At 42.7% G+C, this 17172-nt stretch overlaps 1 protein-coding gene across 1 annotated transcript; it reads left to right on the forward strand.

Annotated features, from left to right (window-relative positions):
* The first annotated feature begins 745 nt into the window (after positions 1 to 745).
* Positions 746 to 1859, forward strand: LOC124687763 (MYB-like transcription factor EOBI). Its single transcript, XM_047221511.1, has 3 exons — positions 746 to 881; positions 1070 to 1199; positions 1295 to 1859. Exons 1-3 carry the CDS (start codon positions 746 to 748, stop codon positions 1857 to 1859), a joined length of 831 nt encoding a protein of 276 aa, XP_047077467.1.
* Positions 1860 to 17172: the final 15313 nt, after the last annotated feature.

Genomic DNA, 17172 nt, shown 5'->3' on the forward strand with positions numbered 1-17172 from the left:
AATCTACGGCATCCTGTTGGAGCATCTAGAATAGTCGCACTCGCACGACACCGAGCCGGTAACAGCAAGAAACTGAACATAACCCAAAAAATAAAACAATCGAGGCCATGCGCATGCACTCCCAAATCCCAATTACTGGTCAGTTGATCTTTGATCGGGGGCCTGAGTGTTATCGAATAAACTTGCAGGCAAGGATCTGCCTTACCTGGTGGCGCCGGATGAACAGTTAGCTACAAGCAATAGGAAACAATCCGTGGTTTGTCCCTGTCGTGGCTACACAAAGCAACACCCAAATAACGCAGCTAAGCTAGGCGATAGAGGCCGCGCTTTCGGCAAGAAAACCTAGGGTCAGTCGGTAATCCGTCATCATGCCTGTCGAGAAAAAGAGAAGCAAAAGGTTGATTAGAATTACCGGCGACATCAATCGCCGGCCGTGGGGGCATTTCCGGCAGCCGATCCCGTGCCACCTCCTCGATCAGAGAGCGTAGTGACAGTGGAGTGCCCCTGACAGCGACCTGGTCTGTGGTGACCGGCGACCCGGAGACCGTGCTAGTATATATGCAGCGATAGCACACTCGGTTTGTTGCACATCTAGCCTCGATCGGGCTCTCGCTCGCTCGCTCACTCGCTCGGGAGAGAGACAGAGATCGAGTACGATCACGAGGAAGTGAATAATAACTCTGAACCAAACTTTGGTTTGCAAGTTTTGCTAGTTCTGTTAAGGTAGTAACAAGTGATTGCTGGAATGGAGCAGTTCGGTTGGGGAAGGGAGGAGGGAGGGTGGAGGAAAGGGCCTTGGACGGCGCAGGAAGATAAGCTGCTGCTCGAGTACGTGAGGCACCAGGGGGAAGGGAGATGGAACTCTGTCGCCAAGCTCACCGGTACTGATGAGTGATGACTCATTCTTGCTCTTGTTCGGACATTTTCCCTCTTTGGTTTCCCTGAACTCTGTCAGACACTCAGAGTAGCATGCATGTATTAAGCGCGTTAATGGCTTTGAACTGCATGCAAGCACATGCATGTTCGTCTACTGGGATGGCTAGAGCTGACGAAACACTTTGTTCTGCAGGTCTGAAGAGAAGCGGAAAGAGCTGCAGGCTTCGGTGGGTGAACTACCTGAGACCTGACCTCAAGAAAGGCAAGATCACGCCGCAGGAGGAGAGCGTCATACTGGAGCTGCACGCCTTGTGGGGAAACAGGTAATGGAACAGAAAAAATCTGTGTTCATGCATGCACATACCAAGAACAATCGATGGGATTTATCCAGCTGACATACAATGGACAATTCTGCTAGATGGTCGACGATCGCGCGTAGCCTCCCCGGTCGGACGGATAACGAGATCAAGAACTACTGGCGGACGCACTTCAAGAAGGCCAAGGCGTCGTCCAAGAACATCGAGCGCGCCAGGGCGCGGTTCCTGAAGCAGCGGCGCGAGATCATGCGCGCCGGAGGGCACCACGAGCACCTACAGCGCGACGACGTCCAGGACGACGACGGTGCCGCTAGCCCGGACAACACCACCAGCGGCCCCGGTCCCGCGAGCCATGCTGGTGAAGCGACATGGCCAGCGCCGCTGACGCAGGACGACGACGACGACCTGGTAACGATGGGAGGCATGCCGGACGACGTGGACGAGTTCCTGCGGTACCAGCCCATGCCGGCCTACTTCCTCGACGGCGGCGCCACCAGCGTCTCGGGGAGCGACGCGGGGTCCAGCGGGGAGATCGACGGCGCCTGCGCCACGTGGGGCAGCCTGTGGAACCTCGACGACGTCGTTGACGTCGATGGCGGCGGCGGTGCGTGCTGCTTGTGGGACAGCTTCCCTTTGCCGCAGGATCAAGGACTCGCTTTCTACTGAGCTCATATACAATGGCAAAAGCCTACTTGTGTGGAGGGTACACGTAGCGGCTCTGTGTTGTGTTGGTGGATAAGGATGCGCCGCCAACTATAGCCCCACTTCAAGTAGCCTGCCTACTAGCTCGATGGCACGTTTGGCTACTTTTACAACACCTTTTTCTAGGGAAAGAAAATTAATAACCTAGTTTTTGTAGTTTTCTTTGGGAAAGATAGGCAAGGGAGAAAACATAGGTGAAGGTATACCTGAGCTAGCTCATCTTCTTATACGGTCATGTATTGGAGGTATTATACTTAGAACAATAATTGTATACACTATCGCATAGGAGCTACGGAGAAACAGAAAATATCTGATGAGAACCAAGTTTTGACGATCGAAAACCGATGAAACCCAAGTGAAACCAAAGTTCAGAACCTTTAAAAAAATGGAAAAAAAAATACAAGATGTTAATGAGATTGATGGTCTATAAATATGTAACGCTTCAAGTTCAAAATTAAATTTCATTTGAAGGTAGAAAAAACTAGATTCAGTATGAATAGATTCATAAATATGCTATCACTATTCAGGCCTAATTTGTTTCTCCCTTATCCCCAAATGAATAATATTTGAAACTTTAAATCTATCATGTTCACCTCTGCAGTTTAGCTATTACTGCATTTTTTTCGATCAAGGAGCATAGCCCCAGCCTCTGCATCCAAAGGATGCACACAACTTTCTTCTTTATTAAATTGTTCGCAATGTCTCACAAGGGGAATACAAAGATCAACTCGAAGCCTCCTTCCTAGCGACAACTCGCTATACCTACGATGAAGGGGCGGACCATGAACAAGGTCATACTCCCTGACGGTACACCAACACACATCATCCAAAAAGCAAAACCCTGAGGGTGTGCCATTGCACATGTCGTGGAGTTCTCAACCGCCATCTATCTCGAACCCATCTCCAGGCGAGATCAACGCATTGACCGTGCCAGGCATGTCGTCGATGTCACCATAACACCAAACAGCTCCACCATCCTGCCTGCGTCCAGCAGTCCTCGCCCGTCTTCGATACACCGCAGCTCCACGCCACTGAGAATCATCGACGACAACGTGGTAAATGAACACCACTCCACCAAAAACCACCTCCATCCAGCCGCTGCTCCAAAAACGATGCCCCAAGAGGTAGCACGACGCAGGGAGTGCCGTCATCGTCCGATCCTTACTGGATCTAGGGTTTCCCCCGGAGCAGCACGAGTGAGTTCCCGCGGACTGCAACGACGATGCCTTCAAGAAGGAAGCGACGCTTAACGCCGCCATCGCCCGCCAATCTTGACACGGTTTTCACCGACAGCCGCGAGTCCCCAACTTGGCGAGAGAAAACGGAGAGGCCAACAAAGATGATTCCTTCGCAGGGGAACGACGCCAATAGCCGCTGCCATCATCCGCCAAGAACGAAGTCAAGGCGCGGTGTTCACCGGTGGCCCCTTTGCCGCTAGTTCATCGTCGACTAGATCTTCATCGCCGGGGTAGAGGGATCTCGCGATCCGCCACCCCAGCAACCAGCTGACCTCCTCCAGCGAAGAAGAAGGCTGCCTCCACCGTCGAACCAAAGGCTGTTGCCCTGGGCGACTGATACGTCTCAAACGTATCTATAATTTCTTATGTTCCATGCTAGTTTTATGACAATACTCACATGTTTTGTATACACTTTACATCATTTTGATGCATTTTTCGGCACTAACCTATTAACAAGATGCCGAAGCGCTAGTTCCTGTTTTCTGCTGTTTTTGGTTTCATAAATCTTACACAGGAAATATTCTCGGAATTGGACGAAACAAAAGCCCACGGTCCTATTTTCCACGGAGCTTTCCAGAACACCGAAGGAGAGACGGAGAGGGGCCAAGGTGGCCCCACACCACAAGGCGGCGCGGCCAGGAGGGGGGCCGCACCGGCCTGTGGGGTGGGCCCCTCGGGCGCCCTCCGACTCTGCCCCTTGATACGTCTCAAACGTATCTATAATTTCTGATGTTCCATGCTAGTTTTATGACAATACCTACATGTTTTGTTCACACTTTATATCGTTTTGATGCATTTTCCGGAACTAACCTATTAACGAGATGCCGAAGTGCCGCTTGTCTGTTTTCGCTCGTTTTTGGTTTCGAGAGATCCTAGAAAGGAAATATTCTCGGAATCGGACGAAATCAACGCCCAACATCCTATTTTTCCCGGAAGGTTCCAGAGCATCGAAGAAGTACCGGAGAGGAGCCAGGGGGGCCCCACACGCCAGGGCGGCGCGGCCAAGGGGTGGGGCGCGCCCCCTAGTGTGTGGGCCCAAAAGGCCCCCTCCGAGGCTGCCCTTCCGCCTACTTAAGGTCTCCGTCGCGAAAACCCTATCACGTTCGACGAAACCAGAGAAAACCTTCCAGAGCCGCCGCCATCGCGAAACTCCAATTCGGGGGACAGAAGTCTCTGTTCCGGCACCCTGCCGGACGGGGAATTGCCCCGGAATCATCTCCACCGCCGTCTCCACCGCCATCTTCACCGCCATCGTTGTCTCCATGATGAGGAGGAGTAATTCACCCCGGGCTGAGGGCTCCGCTGTAGCTATGTGGTTCATCTATCTCTTTATGTGATCTAGTTGAATATCATCTATGTGCTACTCTAGTGATGTTATTAAAGTACTCTATTCCTCCTCCACGGTGTAATGGTGACAGTGTGTGCATCGTGTAGTACTTGGCGTAGGCTATGATTGTGATCTCTTGTAGATTATGAAGTTAACTATTGCTATGATAGTATTGATGTGATCTATGCCTCCTTCATAGTGTGATGGTGACAGTGTGCATGCTATGTTAGTTCTCGGTGTAATTGTGTTGATCTATCTTGCACTCTAAGGTTATTTAAACATGAATATCGAATAATGTGGAGCTTGTTAACTCCGGCATTGAGGGTTCGTGTAATCCTACACAATTAGTGGTGTTCATCATCCAACAACAGAGTGTAGAGTGGTTCTATTATGTGATCATTGTTGAGAGTGTCCACTAGTGAAAGCAGGATCCCTAGGCCTTGCTTCCGAGCATCGAATCTCCGTTTGTTTACTGTTCTGTTGCATGTTTACTCGCTGCCATATTTTATTCAGATTGCTATTACCACTCATATACATACATACCATTTGTATTTCACTATCTCTTCGCCGAACTAGTGCACCTATACATCTGACAAGTGTATTAGGTGTGTTGGGGTATCGTGATTGCAGGGTTGCTTGAGAGGGATATCTTTGACCTCTTCCTCCCTGAGTTCGATAAACCTTGGGTGATCCACTTAAGGGAAACTTGCTGCTGTTCTACAAACCTCTGCTCTTGGAGGCCCAACACTGTCTACAAGAATAGAAGCACCCGTAGACATCAAGCACTTTTCTGGCGCCGTTGCCGGGGAGGAAAGGTAAAGGCATTCATACTCCGGTCCCAGGTAACTAAGTACTTTTCTGTTGCCGTTGTGTGTGTGCTCGAAGCTATTTCCTTTAGATCCTGCAATTGCATCTTTTTGTTTCTTGTTTTTATTTTTCACTAGTTAGGCATAATGGAAAACAACAATGAGCTTTTTAATCTATTTCTCGAGTTAAGATATGAATTGTTTGATGCGAAAATTAAAAAACCTATGGAACCTTATTTGCATGATAGTAGCAATGTTATTAGTATGAATGCAATTACTGCTAATGCTATGGAGAAGTCTAAGCTTGGGGAAGCTAGTTTATATAAAAATAATCTTCTTTGCTCCTCAGCTTTGGAAGAAATATTTTGCTCTGATAATGCTTTATCTCCCATATGCGATAACTCTAATGATGCTTCTGATATTTTAAATTCACCTGCTGAAAGTATTCCGTATAAAATACCTATGAAAATTATTGAACGTGTTATGGATAACCGCTATGAAGGGATGGAACTGTCCATCCCGGAGATCATTTACTCGTTTTTGCATGAATTATGCGGGTTATTCAAGTGTGCGGTATCTCTATGGATGAAGTGAAGAAGAAACTATTCTCTATGTCGCTGTCCGGTAAAGCGGCGCATTGGTACAAACCGTCTGAAGGATGGGCATTCTCTTGATTGGAAGGATATTGTGCCTCTATTTTACTCTAAATTCTATCCTCCGAGTGAAATTCACAAAGACCGGAATCGCATATATAATTTCTTGCCTCATGATGGAGAGAGTATTGCCCAAGCATGGGGGAGATTGAAGTCTTTAATGCTCAAATGCCCCAATCATGAGCTTCCTGGTAATATCATCATTGATAATTTCTATGCAAGACTTTCTTTTCAGGATAAAACCTTGCTCGGATACTACTTCTTCCGGATCATTTACACGCAAAGAAGAAGAGGTTAAAAGGGACCTTCTTGATCGGATTCAGGAGAATACCGAAGGATGGGAGAACAACAAAGGTAAAGAGTCGTGTATAAATTATGATTATGAATGCATTGAAACTTTTATGGATACCGATAAAATTCGAAATATGAGTGCTACTTATGGTCTTGACTCTCATGTTGTTGCAAATCTTTATAAAGCTTTTGCCTCTCATTTTGAATTACCTAAGAAGAATTTCGATAAGTATCATGAACCTTTTAAAGATGCTTGCATGAAGGATGAAATTGTTGTTAATGATTGCAATAAACAGGCTCAAACTCCTAAGAATGCTATTTCCTATAAACATGTTAATTTTTGTGGAATGCATAGACCTTGTGGAATTAATCAAATGGAAGATGAATATTGTATCCACCATATTAATGAAAAAACTAGAAAGTGGTCTAGGGCTCTAGATGATCTTGGTAAAAAAGTTTGTGCCAGCTATCCTTTTATTTGTGAACTTTGTCATGAAGTGGGTCATTTTAATTTTCAATGCTCCTCCTATGATAATTCGCACCCCATGAGTGCTGCAAATTTGTATTGTGATGATGAAATTACTCCTAATCAGCATGATGAACTTACTCTATTCTTGTGGTGTGAAGAGTTATCGAGAAAAATCTCTTTGTTACATATGAGTGATCTTGATATTGATGATGTCCTGCGTGGGTGTTTTTCTTATTGCATTGATAATGGCCATACAAATACTTACATACAAAATATTTTAGAAGATGACACTTTGCCAAAATAAGATAGGACCGCTGTGTGTTTTGAACTTATTAATGAAAAGGAGGAATCCTCCCAAGTTTCTTCTATTGTTTCTGGAAACAAATCAGGTTATGTGGAGGAGCCCCTCATCAAGCCTCTCCCTGCTAAAGAAGGTGACGAGGAGAAGGAAAAGAAGAAGAAGAAGGGAACGAAGAAGAAGAAGAAGGGAAATAAAAAGAAAGAGGTAACGGCATATCCCCGCGTGTATGAGATAACGATAGGTAACCGTAAGTATATTGCTCCTAATGATTATTGTGATGATGAATCTGAGTACAATGATCTTCCTATGCCCTTTACCTATATTAGTGATTATGATTTAGAAGAGCATACTACTTTTGATATTGGAAATCTCTGGGAAACTAATTCTGAAAATGACGATGTTAATAATTGCCATAGTATCAGTACTATCCATGCTTCCTCCCATAATGATATAGAAAGATCTAAGCTTGGGGATGAGGTGTTTGAAAATCCTTTTGCTACTGATCATTATATGTTTGATACATCTCCTTCTAGTAACAACGATGGTATGGTCACAGATGAACTTACTGTGAAAGATAACTATTCTATTTCTTATGATGACACTATGCCTCCAATCTTTGATGATTATTATAAAGAATGCTATGATATAGGTTATAACTATCCTTATGAAACTTGTCATAGTTATGATTGGATTGCTAAAAACAATTCCCTTAATATGCAACTTGTTTACCATGTTCAAATTCTTGATAATAATCTTGCTCCAATTACTATTAATGAGAAGAACTCTTCTTACGCCAACATTAATGATACCTTTATGCATATGAACCATGATAAGAATATTTTAAGTGATGGTTATATTGTGGATTTCATCAATGATGCTACTGAAAGTTATTACGAGAGAGGGAAACATGGTTATATGCATCTTAATAATATTAAGTTTCCCCTCTCTATGTTGAGAATCTTGAAGTTACTCGTGTTTTATCTTCCTATGCTTGTGAGCTTGTCACTTTGTTCTTCATGAATTCATTTGTGTACAAGATTCCTATGCATAGGAAGTGGGTTAGACTTAAATGTGTTTTCAACTTGCTTTTTGATGCTCTCTTTTGCTTCAACTCTTATGTCTTGCGAGTGCATCATTAAAACTGTTGAGCCCATCTTAATGGCTATAAAGAAAGCACTTCTTGGGAGATAACCCATGTGTTTATTTTGCTACTGTTTTGTTGTGTTTTGGAAGTTGTTACTACTGTAGCAACCTCTCCTTATCTTTATTTTATTGCATTTTTGTGCCAAGTAAAGTCTTTGATAGTAAGGTTGATACTAGATTTGGATTACTGCGCAGAAACAGATTTCTGTCTGTCACGAATTTGGGCAGTGTTCTCTGTAGGTAACTCAGAAAAATCTGCCAATTTACGTGAGTGATCCTCAGATATGTACGCAACTTTCATTCAATTTGAACATTTTCATCTGAGCAAGTCTGGTGCCTCTTTAAAATTCGTCTTTACGGACTGTTCTGTTTTGACAGATTCTGCCTTTTATTTCGCATTGCCTCTTTTGCTGTGTTGGATGGATTTCTTTGTTCCATTACCTTCTAGTAGCTTTGTGCAATGTCCAGAAGTGTTAAGAATGATTGTGTCACCTCTGAACATGTGAATTTTTTATTATGCACTAACCCTCTAATGAGTTTGTTTTGAGTTTGGTGTGGAGGAAGTTTTCAAGGGTCAAGAGAGGAGGATGATACAATATGATCAAGAAGAGTGAAAAGTCTACGCTTGGGGATGCCCCCGTGGTTCATCTCTGCATATTTCAAGAAGACTCAAGCATCTAAGCTTGGGGATGCCCAAGGCATCCCCTTCTTCATCGACAACTTATCAGGTCACTTCTCTTGAAACTATATTTTTATTCGGTCACATCTTATGTACTTTACTTGGAGCGTCTCGTTTGTTTTTATTTTTGTTTTTGTTTGAATAAATCGGATCCTAGCATTCTTTGTTTGGGAGAGAGACACGCTCCGCTGTTTCGTATGAACACATATGTTCTTAGCTTCATCTTTAATGTTCATTGCGAAAGTTGGACTATTTCATTCATTGCTATATGGTTGGAAACGGAAAATGCCGCATGTGGAAAATGGTTTAATGTCTTGAATAATTTGATACTTGGCAATTGTTGTGCTCATATAGATCTTGTTTAAGCTCTTGCATCATGTACCTTGTACTCATTAATGAATAACTACATAGAGCTTGTTAAAATTTGGTTTGCATGATTGATCTCTAGAGTCTAGATATTTTCTGGTTGAGGTGTTTGAACAACAAGGAGACAATGTAAAGTCTTATAATAGTTACAATATGTTCATATGTGAGCTTTGCTGCACCTTTTATATACTTGAGTTTGCTTCAAACAACCTTGCTAGCCTAGCCTTGTATTGAGAGGAATTCTTCTCGTGCATCCAAATCCTTGAGCCAATAACCATGCCATTTGTGTCCACCATACCTACCTACCACATGGTATTTCTCCGCCATTCCAAAGTAAATTACTTGAGTGCTACCTTTAAAATTTCCATTCTTTGCCTTTACAATACATAGCTCATGGGACAAAATAGCTTAAAAACTATCGTGGTGAAGAATATGTACTTATGTGTCTTATTTCTTAGTAAGTTGCTTGTTGAGCGGTAACCATGTTTTCTGGGGACGCCATCAACTCTTTTACCTTTGTTGAATATCATGTGAGTTGCTATGCATGTTCGTCTTGTCTGAAGTAAGGGCGGTTTTCACAATCAAATGGTTTGAGTATGCATACTGTTAGAGAAGAACATTGGGCCGCTAACTAAAGCCATGATTCAAGGTAGAAGTTTCAGTATGGACAACTAATCCTCAATCTCTTATGAGAATATTAATTGTTGTTGAATGCTTATGCATTAAAGAGGAGTCCATTATCTGTTGTCTATGTTGTCCCGGTATGGATGTCTAAGTTGAGAATAATCAAAAGCGAGAAATCCAATGCGAGCTTTCTCCTTAGACCTTTGTACGAGCGGCATAGAGGTACCCCTTTGTGACACTTGGTTGAAACATATGCTATGCAATGATAATCCGTGTTAACCCAAGCTAATTAGGACAAGGTGCGAGCACTATTAGTATACTATGCATGAGGCTTGCAACTTATAAGATGTCTTATACATAACTCACATGCTTTATTACTACCGTTGACAAAATTGTTTCTTGTTTTCAAAATGAAAAGCTCTAGCACAAATATAGTAATCAATGCTTCCTCTCTGCGAAGGGCCTATCTTCTACTTTATTGTTGAGTCAGTTTGCCTATTCTTTCTATCTCAGAAGCAAACACTTGTATCAACTGTGTGCATTGATTCTTACATGTTTACTTATTGCACTTGTTATATTGCTTTGTGTTGACTTTTATCCATGAGATATACATGTTGAAGTTGAAAGCAACCGCTGAAACTTATATCTCCTTTGTGTTGCTTCAATGCTTTCACTTTGAATTTATTGCTTTATGAGTAACTCTTATGCAAGTCTTATTGATGCTTGTCTTGAAAGTATTATTCATGAAAAGTCTTTGCTATATGATTCATTAGTTTACTCATTATCTTCATCATTGCTTCGAATCGCTGCATTCATCTAATATGCTTACAATAGTATGATCAAGATTATGATAGCATGTCACTTTAGAAATTATCTTTGTTATCGTTTACCTACTCGAGGGCGAGTAGGAACTAAGCTTGGGGATGCTTGATGCGTCTTAAACGTATCTATAATTTCTGATGTTCCATGCTAGTTTTATGACAATACCTACATGTTTTGTTCACACTTTATATCGTTTTGATGCATTTTCCGGAACTAACCTATTAACGAGATGCCGAAGTGCCGCTTGTCTGTTTTCTGCTGTTTTCGGTTTCGTAAATCCTAGAAAGGAAATATTCTCGGAATCGGACGAAATCAACGCCCAACATCCTATTTTTCCCGGAAGGTTCCAGAGCATCGAAGAAGTACCGGAGAGGAGCCAGGGGGGCCCCACACGCCAGGGCGGCGCTGCCAAGGGGTGGGGCGCGCCCCCCTAGTGTGTGGGCCCACCAGGCCCCCTCCGAGGCTGCCCTTCCGCCTACTTAAGGTCTCCGTTGCGAAAACCCTATCACGTTCGACGAAACCAGAGAAAACCTTCCAGAGCCGCCGCCATCGCGAAACTCCAATCCGGGGGACAGAAGTCTCTGTTCCGCACCCCGCCGGGACGGGGAATTGCCCCGGAATCATCTCCACTGCCGTCTCCACCGCCATCTTCACCGCCATCGCTGTCTCCATGATGAGGAGGGAGTAATTCACCCCGGGGCTGAGGGCTCCGCTGTAGCTATGTGGTTCATCTCTCTCTTTATGTGATCTAGTTGAATATCATCTATGTGCTACTCTAGTGATGTTATTAAAGTACTCTATTCCTCCTCCACGGTGTAATGGTGACAGTGTGTGCATCGTGTAGTACTTGACGTAGGCTATGATTGTGATCTCTTGTAGATTATGAAGTTAACTATTGCTATGATAGTATTGATGTGATCTATGCCTCCTTCATAGTGTGATGGTGACAGTGTGCATGCTATGTTAGTTCTCGGTGTAATTGTGTTGATCTATCTTGCACTCTAAGGTTATTTAAACATGAATATCGAATATTGTGGAGCTTGTTAACTCCGGCATTGAGGGTTCGTGTAATCCTACACAATTAGTGGTGTTCATCATCCAACAACAGAGTGTAGAGTGGTTCTATTATGTGATCATTGTTGAGAGTTCCACTAGTGAAAGCAAGATCCCTAGGCGTTGCTTCCAAGCATCGAATCTCCGTTTGTTTACTGTTCTGTTGCATGTTTACTCGCTGCCATATTTTATTCAGATTGCTATTACCACTCATATACATACATACCATTTGTATTTCACTATCTCTTCGCCGAACTAGTGCACCTATACATCTGACAAGTGTATTAGGTGTGTTGGGGACACAAGAGACTTCTTGTATCGTGATTGCAGGGTTGCTTGAGAGGGATATCTTTGACCTCTTCCTCCCTGAGTTCGATAAACCTTGGGTGATCCACTTAAGGAAAACTTGCTGCTGTTCTACAAACCTCTGCTCTTGGAGGCCCAACACTGTCTACAAGAATAGAAGCACCCGTAGACATCACCCCTTCGCCTATTTATTCTCTCCATCGCGAGCCACGATACGAGAAAACATATTGTGACGCCGTCGCCGCCAATCCCATCTCGGGGGATTCAAGAGATCGCCTCCGGCACCCTGCCGGAGAGGGGAATCATCACCGGAGGACTCTACATCATCATGCCCGCCTCCGGATTGATGCGTGAGTAGTTCATCCTTGGACTATGGGTCCATAGCAGTAGCTAGATGGTTGTCTTCTCCTCTTGTGCTATCATGTTTAGATCTTGTGAGCTGCCTATCATGATCAAGATCGTCTATTTGTAATCCTACATGTTGTGTTTGTTGGGATCCGATGAATATGGAATACTATGCCAAGTTGATTATTGATCTATCATATATGTGTTGTTTATGATCTTGCATGCTCTCCGTTGCTAGTAGAGGCTTTGGCCAAGTTGATACTTGTAACTCCAAGAGGGAGTATTTATACTCGATAGTGGGTTCATGCCTCCATTGAATCTGGGACAGTGATAGAAAGTTCTAAGGTTATGGATGTGCTGTTGCCACTAGCGATAAAACATCAATGCTTTGTCTAAGGATATTTGTGTTGATTACATTACGCACCATACTTAATGCAATTGTCTGTTGTTTGCAACTTAATACTAGAAGGGGTGCGGATGCTAACCCGAAGGTGGACTTTTTAGGCATAGATGCATGCTGGATAGCGGTCTATGTTATTTGTCGTAATGCCCTAAGTAAATCTCATAGTAGTCATCATGATATGTACGTGCATTGTTATGCCCTCTCTATTTGTCAATTGCCCAACTGTAATTTGTTCACCCAACAAGCTATTTATCTTATTGGAGAGACACCACTAGTGAACTGTGGACCCGGTCCATTCTTTTACATCTGAAATACAATCTACTGCAATCTCTGTTCTCTGTTGTTCTTCGCAAACAAACATCATTCTCCACACCATACGTTTAATCCTTTGTTTACAGCAAGCTGGTGAGATTAGCAAGCTGGTGAGATTGACAACCTCACTGTTTAGTTGGGGCAAAGTATTTTGATTGTGCTGTGCAGGTTCCACGTTGGCGTCGGAATCCCTGGTGTTGCGCCGCACTACACTCCTTCACCAACAACCTTCACGTGGCCTTCATCTCCTACTGGTTCGATAAACCTTGGTTTCTTATCGAGGGAAACTTGCTGCTCGTACGCATCACACCTTCCTCTTGGGGTTCCCAACGGACGTGTGCTTCTCGCGTCATCAAGCTAATTTCTGGCGCCGTTGCCGGGGAGATCAAGACACGCTGCAAGGGGAGTCTCTCACATCCAATCTCTTTACTTTGTTTATTGCCTTGCTTTACTTTATTTTATTTCCTGTTTTGTTTGCTTTCTTTATATCAAAAACACAAAAAAATTAGTTACTTGTTTTATTTTATTTAATTTAATTTAGTTTGCTTAGTTTATTTTTATTATTGCTAAAATGAGTAATCCTGAAGTTGAAGTTCGTTCGTTTAAGCAACAAGGGGGGAGAGTTTTAAAGATGGTTGGTATAGAATTAGTGATGCTCATCATAGGTGCACTAAGAAACACTCCAGTATTATCCTCCTTAGGAACTTCTATGTTGGTATCTCTAGCTGGAATATGTATGTTCTTGATACTCTTGCGGGAGGTAATTTCCTAGGCACTCCTGCTTTAGAAGCTAGTTGCATTATTGAGAGTCTAGTTGGAATACCACCTGTTAATGAAGCTAAAATTGAAATCTCTCTTGAAGAGGTCATGAAAAAGTTGGAGGCCATAGAGGAAAATCTTCCAAGAGTTGAGACTAAATTGGGAATATTACTTGATAACACTGATAAACTTGATAAATCTCTAGGAGGAATTAATGATAGAATTGATGTCTTAGAAACTTGTGCTATCCGTGATATTCAAGCCCATAGGATTGGTGAACTTGAAGAAGCTATGGGAACCTTGGGTTCAACTTTTTCTTCTCTTAAGTTTAAGGAGAAAGCTTATGTGGGTAAGGAGCAAAAATTCATGTATGTCTCTAAGGTGCCTAAGCCAAAGACTTATTATAAGCCTAAAATTGATAAAGCCCTTAGCACCACTATGGGAAATTTAGATAATGGAGCATCTAAGATACCTAATGTGACAAGTTGTACTTTTAAGGAAAATCATGATGTTGATGCTTCATCTCTTGATAATACTTGATTTACACTTTCTGCGCCTAGCTGAAAGGCGTTAAAGAAAAGCGCTTATGGGAGACAACCCATTATTTTTATTTCTGCAATTTTTGTTTTATGTTTGTGTATTGGAAGTTGTTACTACTGTAGCAACCTCTCCTTATCTTTACTTTATTTCATTGCCGTGCCAAGTAAAGTCTTTGATAGTAAGGTTGATACTAGATTTGGATTTCTGCGCAGAAACAAATTTCTAGCTGTCACGAATTTGAGTAGAACTCTTTGTAGGAAACTCAGAAAAATCTGCGAACATAAGAAATTAGATGAACGATCTTTATTTCAGTCACATAATATTACAAACCATATATATACATCACATTGGAGCTCCTCCTGGGTCTATAGAGGATAACTCCTAGGTTCTAGGTGAACGATGCTCAACTTATAAAATATAGATCTTAAAAGGTTTAACACCATTCAACTCGAGCAGCTAAATACTATATAGTTTGTACTGCTCGACTACTATTACTACTCTAGTTGCTTAAGCTTGGTCTCCTTCTGGAACCTCCCCGGTTCCGTACACTATCAGATAGTCAACCCCCTCTACTCCTCCAGAGAGGTCTGGTTCTTCATAGCAGATCCCATCTGCTCCATCTTGTCCTTCAGTGGCCTCCACCAGGTGATTCAGACAATCTAAGCAGGGGATTATAAGAGGTATGAGTACGAGCGTACTCAACAAGTTCATTATAGGAAAGACGTGTTTAATGCACAAACTACGGCATTAGACCAGAAAGTCTAATACCAATGCAGGTTTTCATAATCATTTCTTCAAAAGGTTGCTTTTATTCCGAAGAACTATGTCCGTCAGCCTTCACCGGGTGTCTAGAACTTCATGGAGTTCCTTTCCGGCAGCGTTCGCAGTTCCAAAACCCGGAACAGGGAGTAAAAGGTCACGATTCATTACACTCTACAGAGGTGTGTTTCTTTACCCATAAGAGATCTTAACCTTGGTGCCAACCGGGCAGCTTTCCCGTCCACACTTCCTTGGTGTGGGGCCCGGTATAAGGTCCTAGCCAATATTGTATTCCTCCGCGACCTCGCACACCCACCCTTCGTTGCAGTTCCGACCTTCGGTCCTCGCCGGTCAGCATATCCCATATCATCAGACCTCGACTACTATCAGGTATCACGACCTTGATACCTTCGCCGGTCGCTGCAACCCATCATAGACCGCATTACCGTGGGGACTTAAAGGTTCCCCACCCCTCCGGTTGTTCTCGCAAGACACAACTGCTACGGCAAGCGCATCCATTGATATACGAGAGGAAGAAACACAATTGACTACTCCGTTAAACTCCAGATCTTATGGTTAACCCGGTTGTTACGGCACAAAAATCACTGGACGACATTTGTTGTTAATCCTAGATGGATACAAACCCTTGCAATGGAACCTCCACCATACTCATACCATGGTTCCGTTGCCCACCACATAGTCATATTCATAGTTATGAAATTAGCATCTTTGCTTTTCATGCAAGAGTGATAAGTATAGTACTTTGCAAGTAATTTGATAAAAATATCGAAAGTAACATGAGCAAGCGATGAACTTGCCTGGTGACTGCAAGGTAGTGCAGTTGGATTGTTTGGACTGACCCTGGTCCTCTGTTTCTGAAAGATAGCATCATTGTTCGATAAGGGCAATGTTGAAAGATTCAAATATGCATGCTTTTGGATTTTAGGGTTTGTTTCCCCCCTTCCCGATGCTTCGTTATTTAAATGTTGGAGGTGGCGAATAAGAACAATTAGTTATACTCCTTAAGAGTAAAAATAGTTTCTTGGAAAATTTCCAAGAATTGGTTAATTCCAAGATATTTTATGGACTTATTTAATTATCAAAAAAGTTTATTTTAAATTACTTTTATTAACGCATTATTTATTGAGTAAATAATGATTAATTTCAACTTGCTCCAATTATTCTAACCAATAATTGATTATGATAGAGGATAAAATTTTAAGTGGTTTTCATATTTTTCTCTATTTTTGAGAGCCTTTTACAATTTACGGATTTATTGCAAAGTTTCTGTTTTTAAAGGGAATTATGAAAAGTCCATTTTGCCCCTAGGGCCACCTGTCAGGGTGAACCCAGTGGGTTGGACTAGACCCACTCGGCCTGGTCCGGCCCACTCGGTCACACACTTCTCCTTCCTCGACCCTGCATCTAACCCTAGCCCCCTTCGCTCCTCGACCCTGCATGGAACATAAGAAATTATCGATACGTCGGAGACGTATCAGCATCCCCAAGCTTAGTTTCTGCTCGTCCCGAGCAGGTAAACGATAACAAAGATAATTTCTGGAGTGACATGCCATCATAAACTTGATCATATTGTAAATATATGTAATGAATGCAGCGATCAAAACAATGGTAATGACATGAGTAAACAACTGAATCATAAAGCAAATACTTTTCATGAATAGCACTTCAAGACAAGCATCAATAAGTCTTGTATAAGAGTTAACTCATAAAGCAATAAATTCATAGTAAAAGGCATTGAAGCAACACAATGGAAGATTAAGTTTCAGCGGTTGCTTTCAACTTGTAACATGTATATCTCATGGATAGTTGTCAATGCAAAACAATATAACAAGTGCAATAAGCAAGTATGTAAGAATCAATGCACAGTTCCCACAAGTGTTTGCTTCTTGAGGTGGAGAGAGATAGGTGAACTGACTCAACATAAAAGTAAAAGAAAGGTCCTTCAAAGAGGAAAGCATCGATTGCTATATTTGTGCTAGAGCTTTGGTTTTGAAAACATAAAGAGAGCATAAAAGTAAAATTTTGAGAGGTGTTTGTTGTTGTCAACGAATGGTAGTGGG

This window comes from Lolium rigidum, chromosome 2, assembly GCF_022539505.1.
Source record: "Lolium rigidum isolate FL_2022 chromosome 2, APGP_CSIRO_Lrig_0.1, whole genome shotgun sequence".
Classification (NCBI taxonomy): Eukaryota; Viridiplantae; Streptophyta; class Magnoliopsida; order Poales; family Poaceae; genus Lolium; species Lolium rigidum.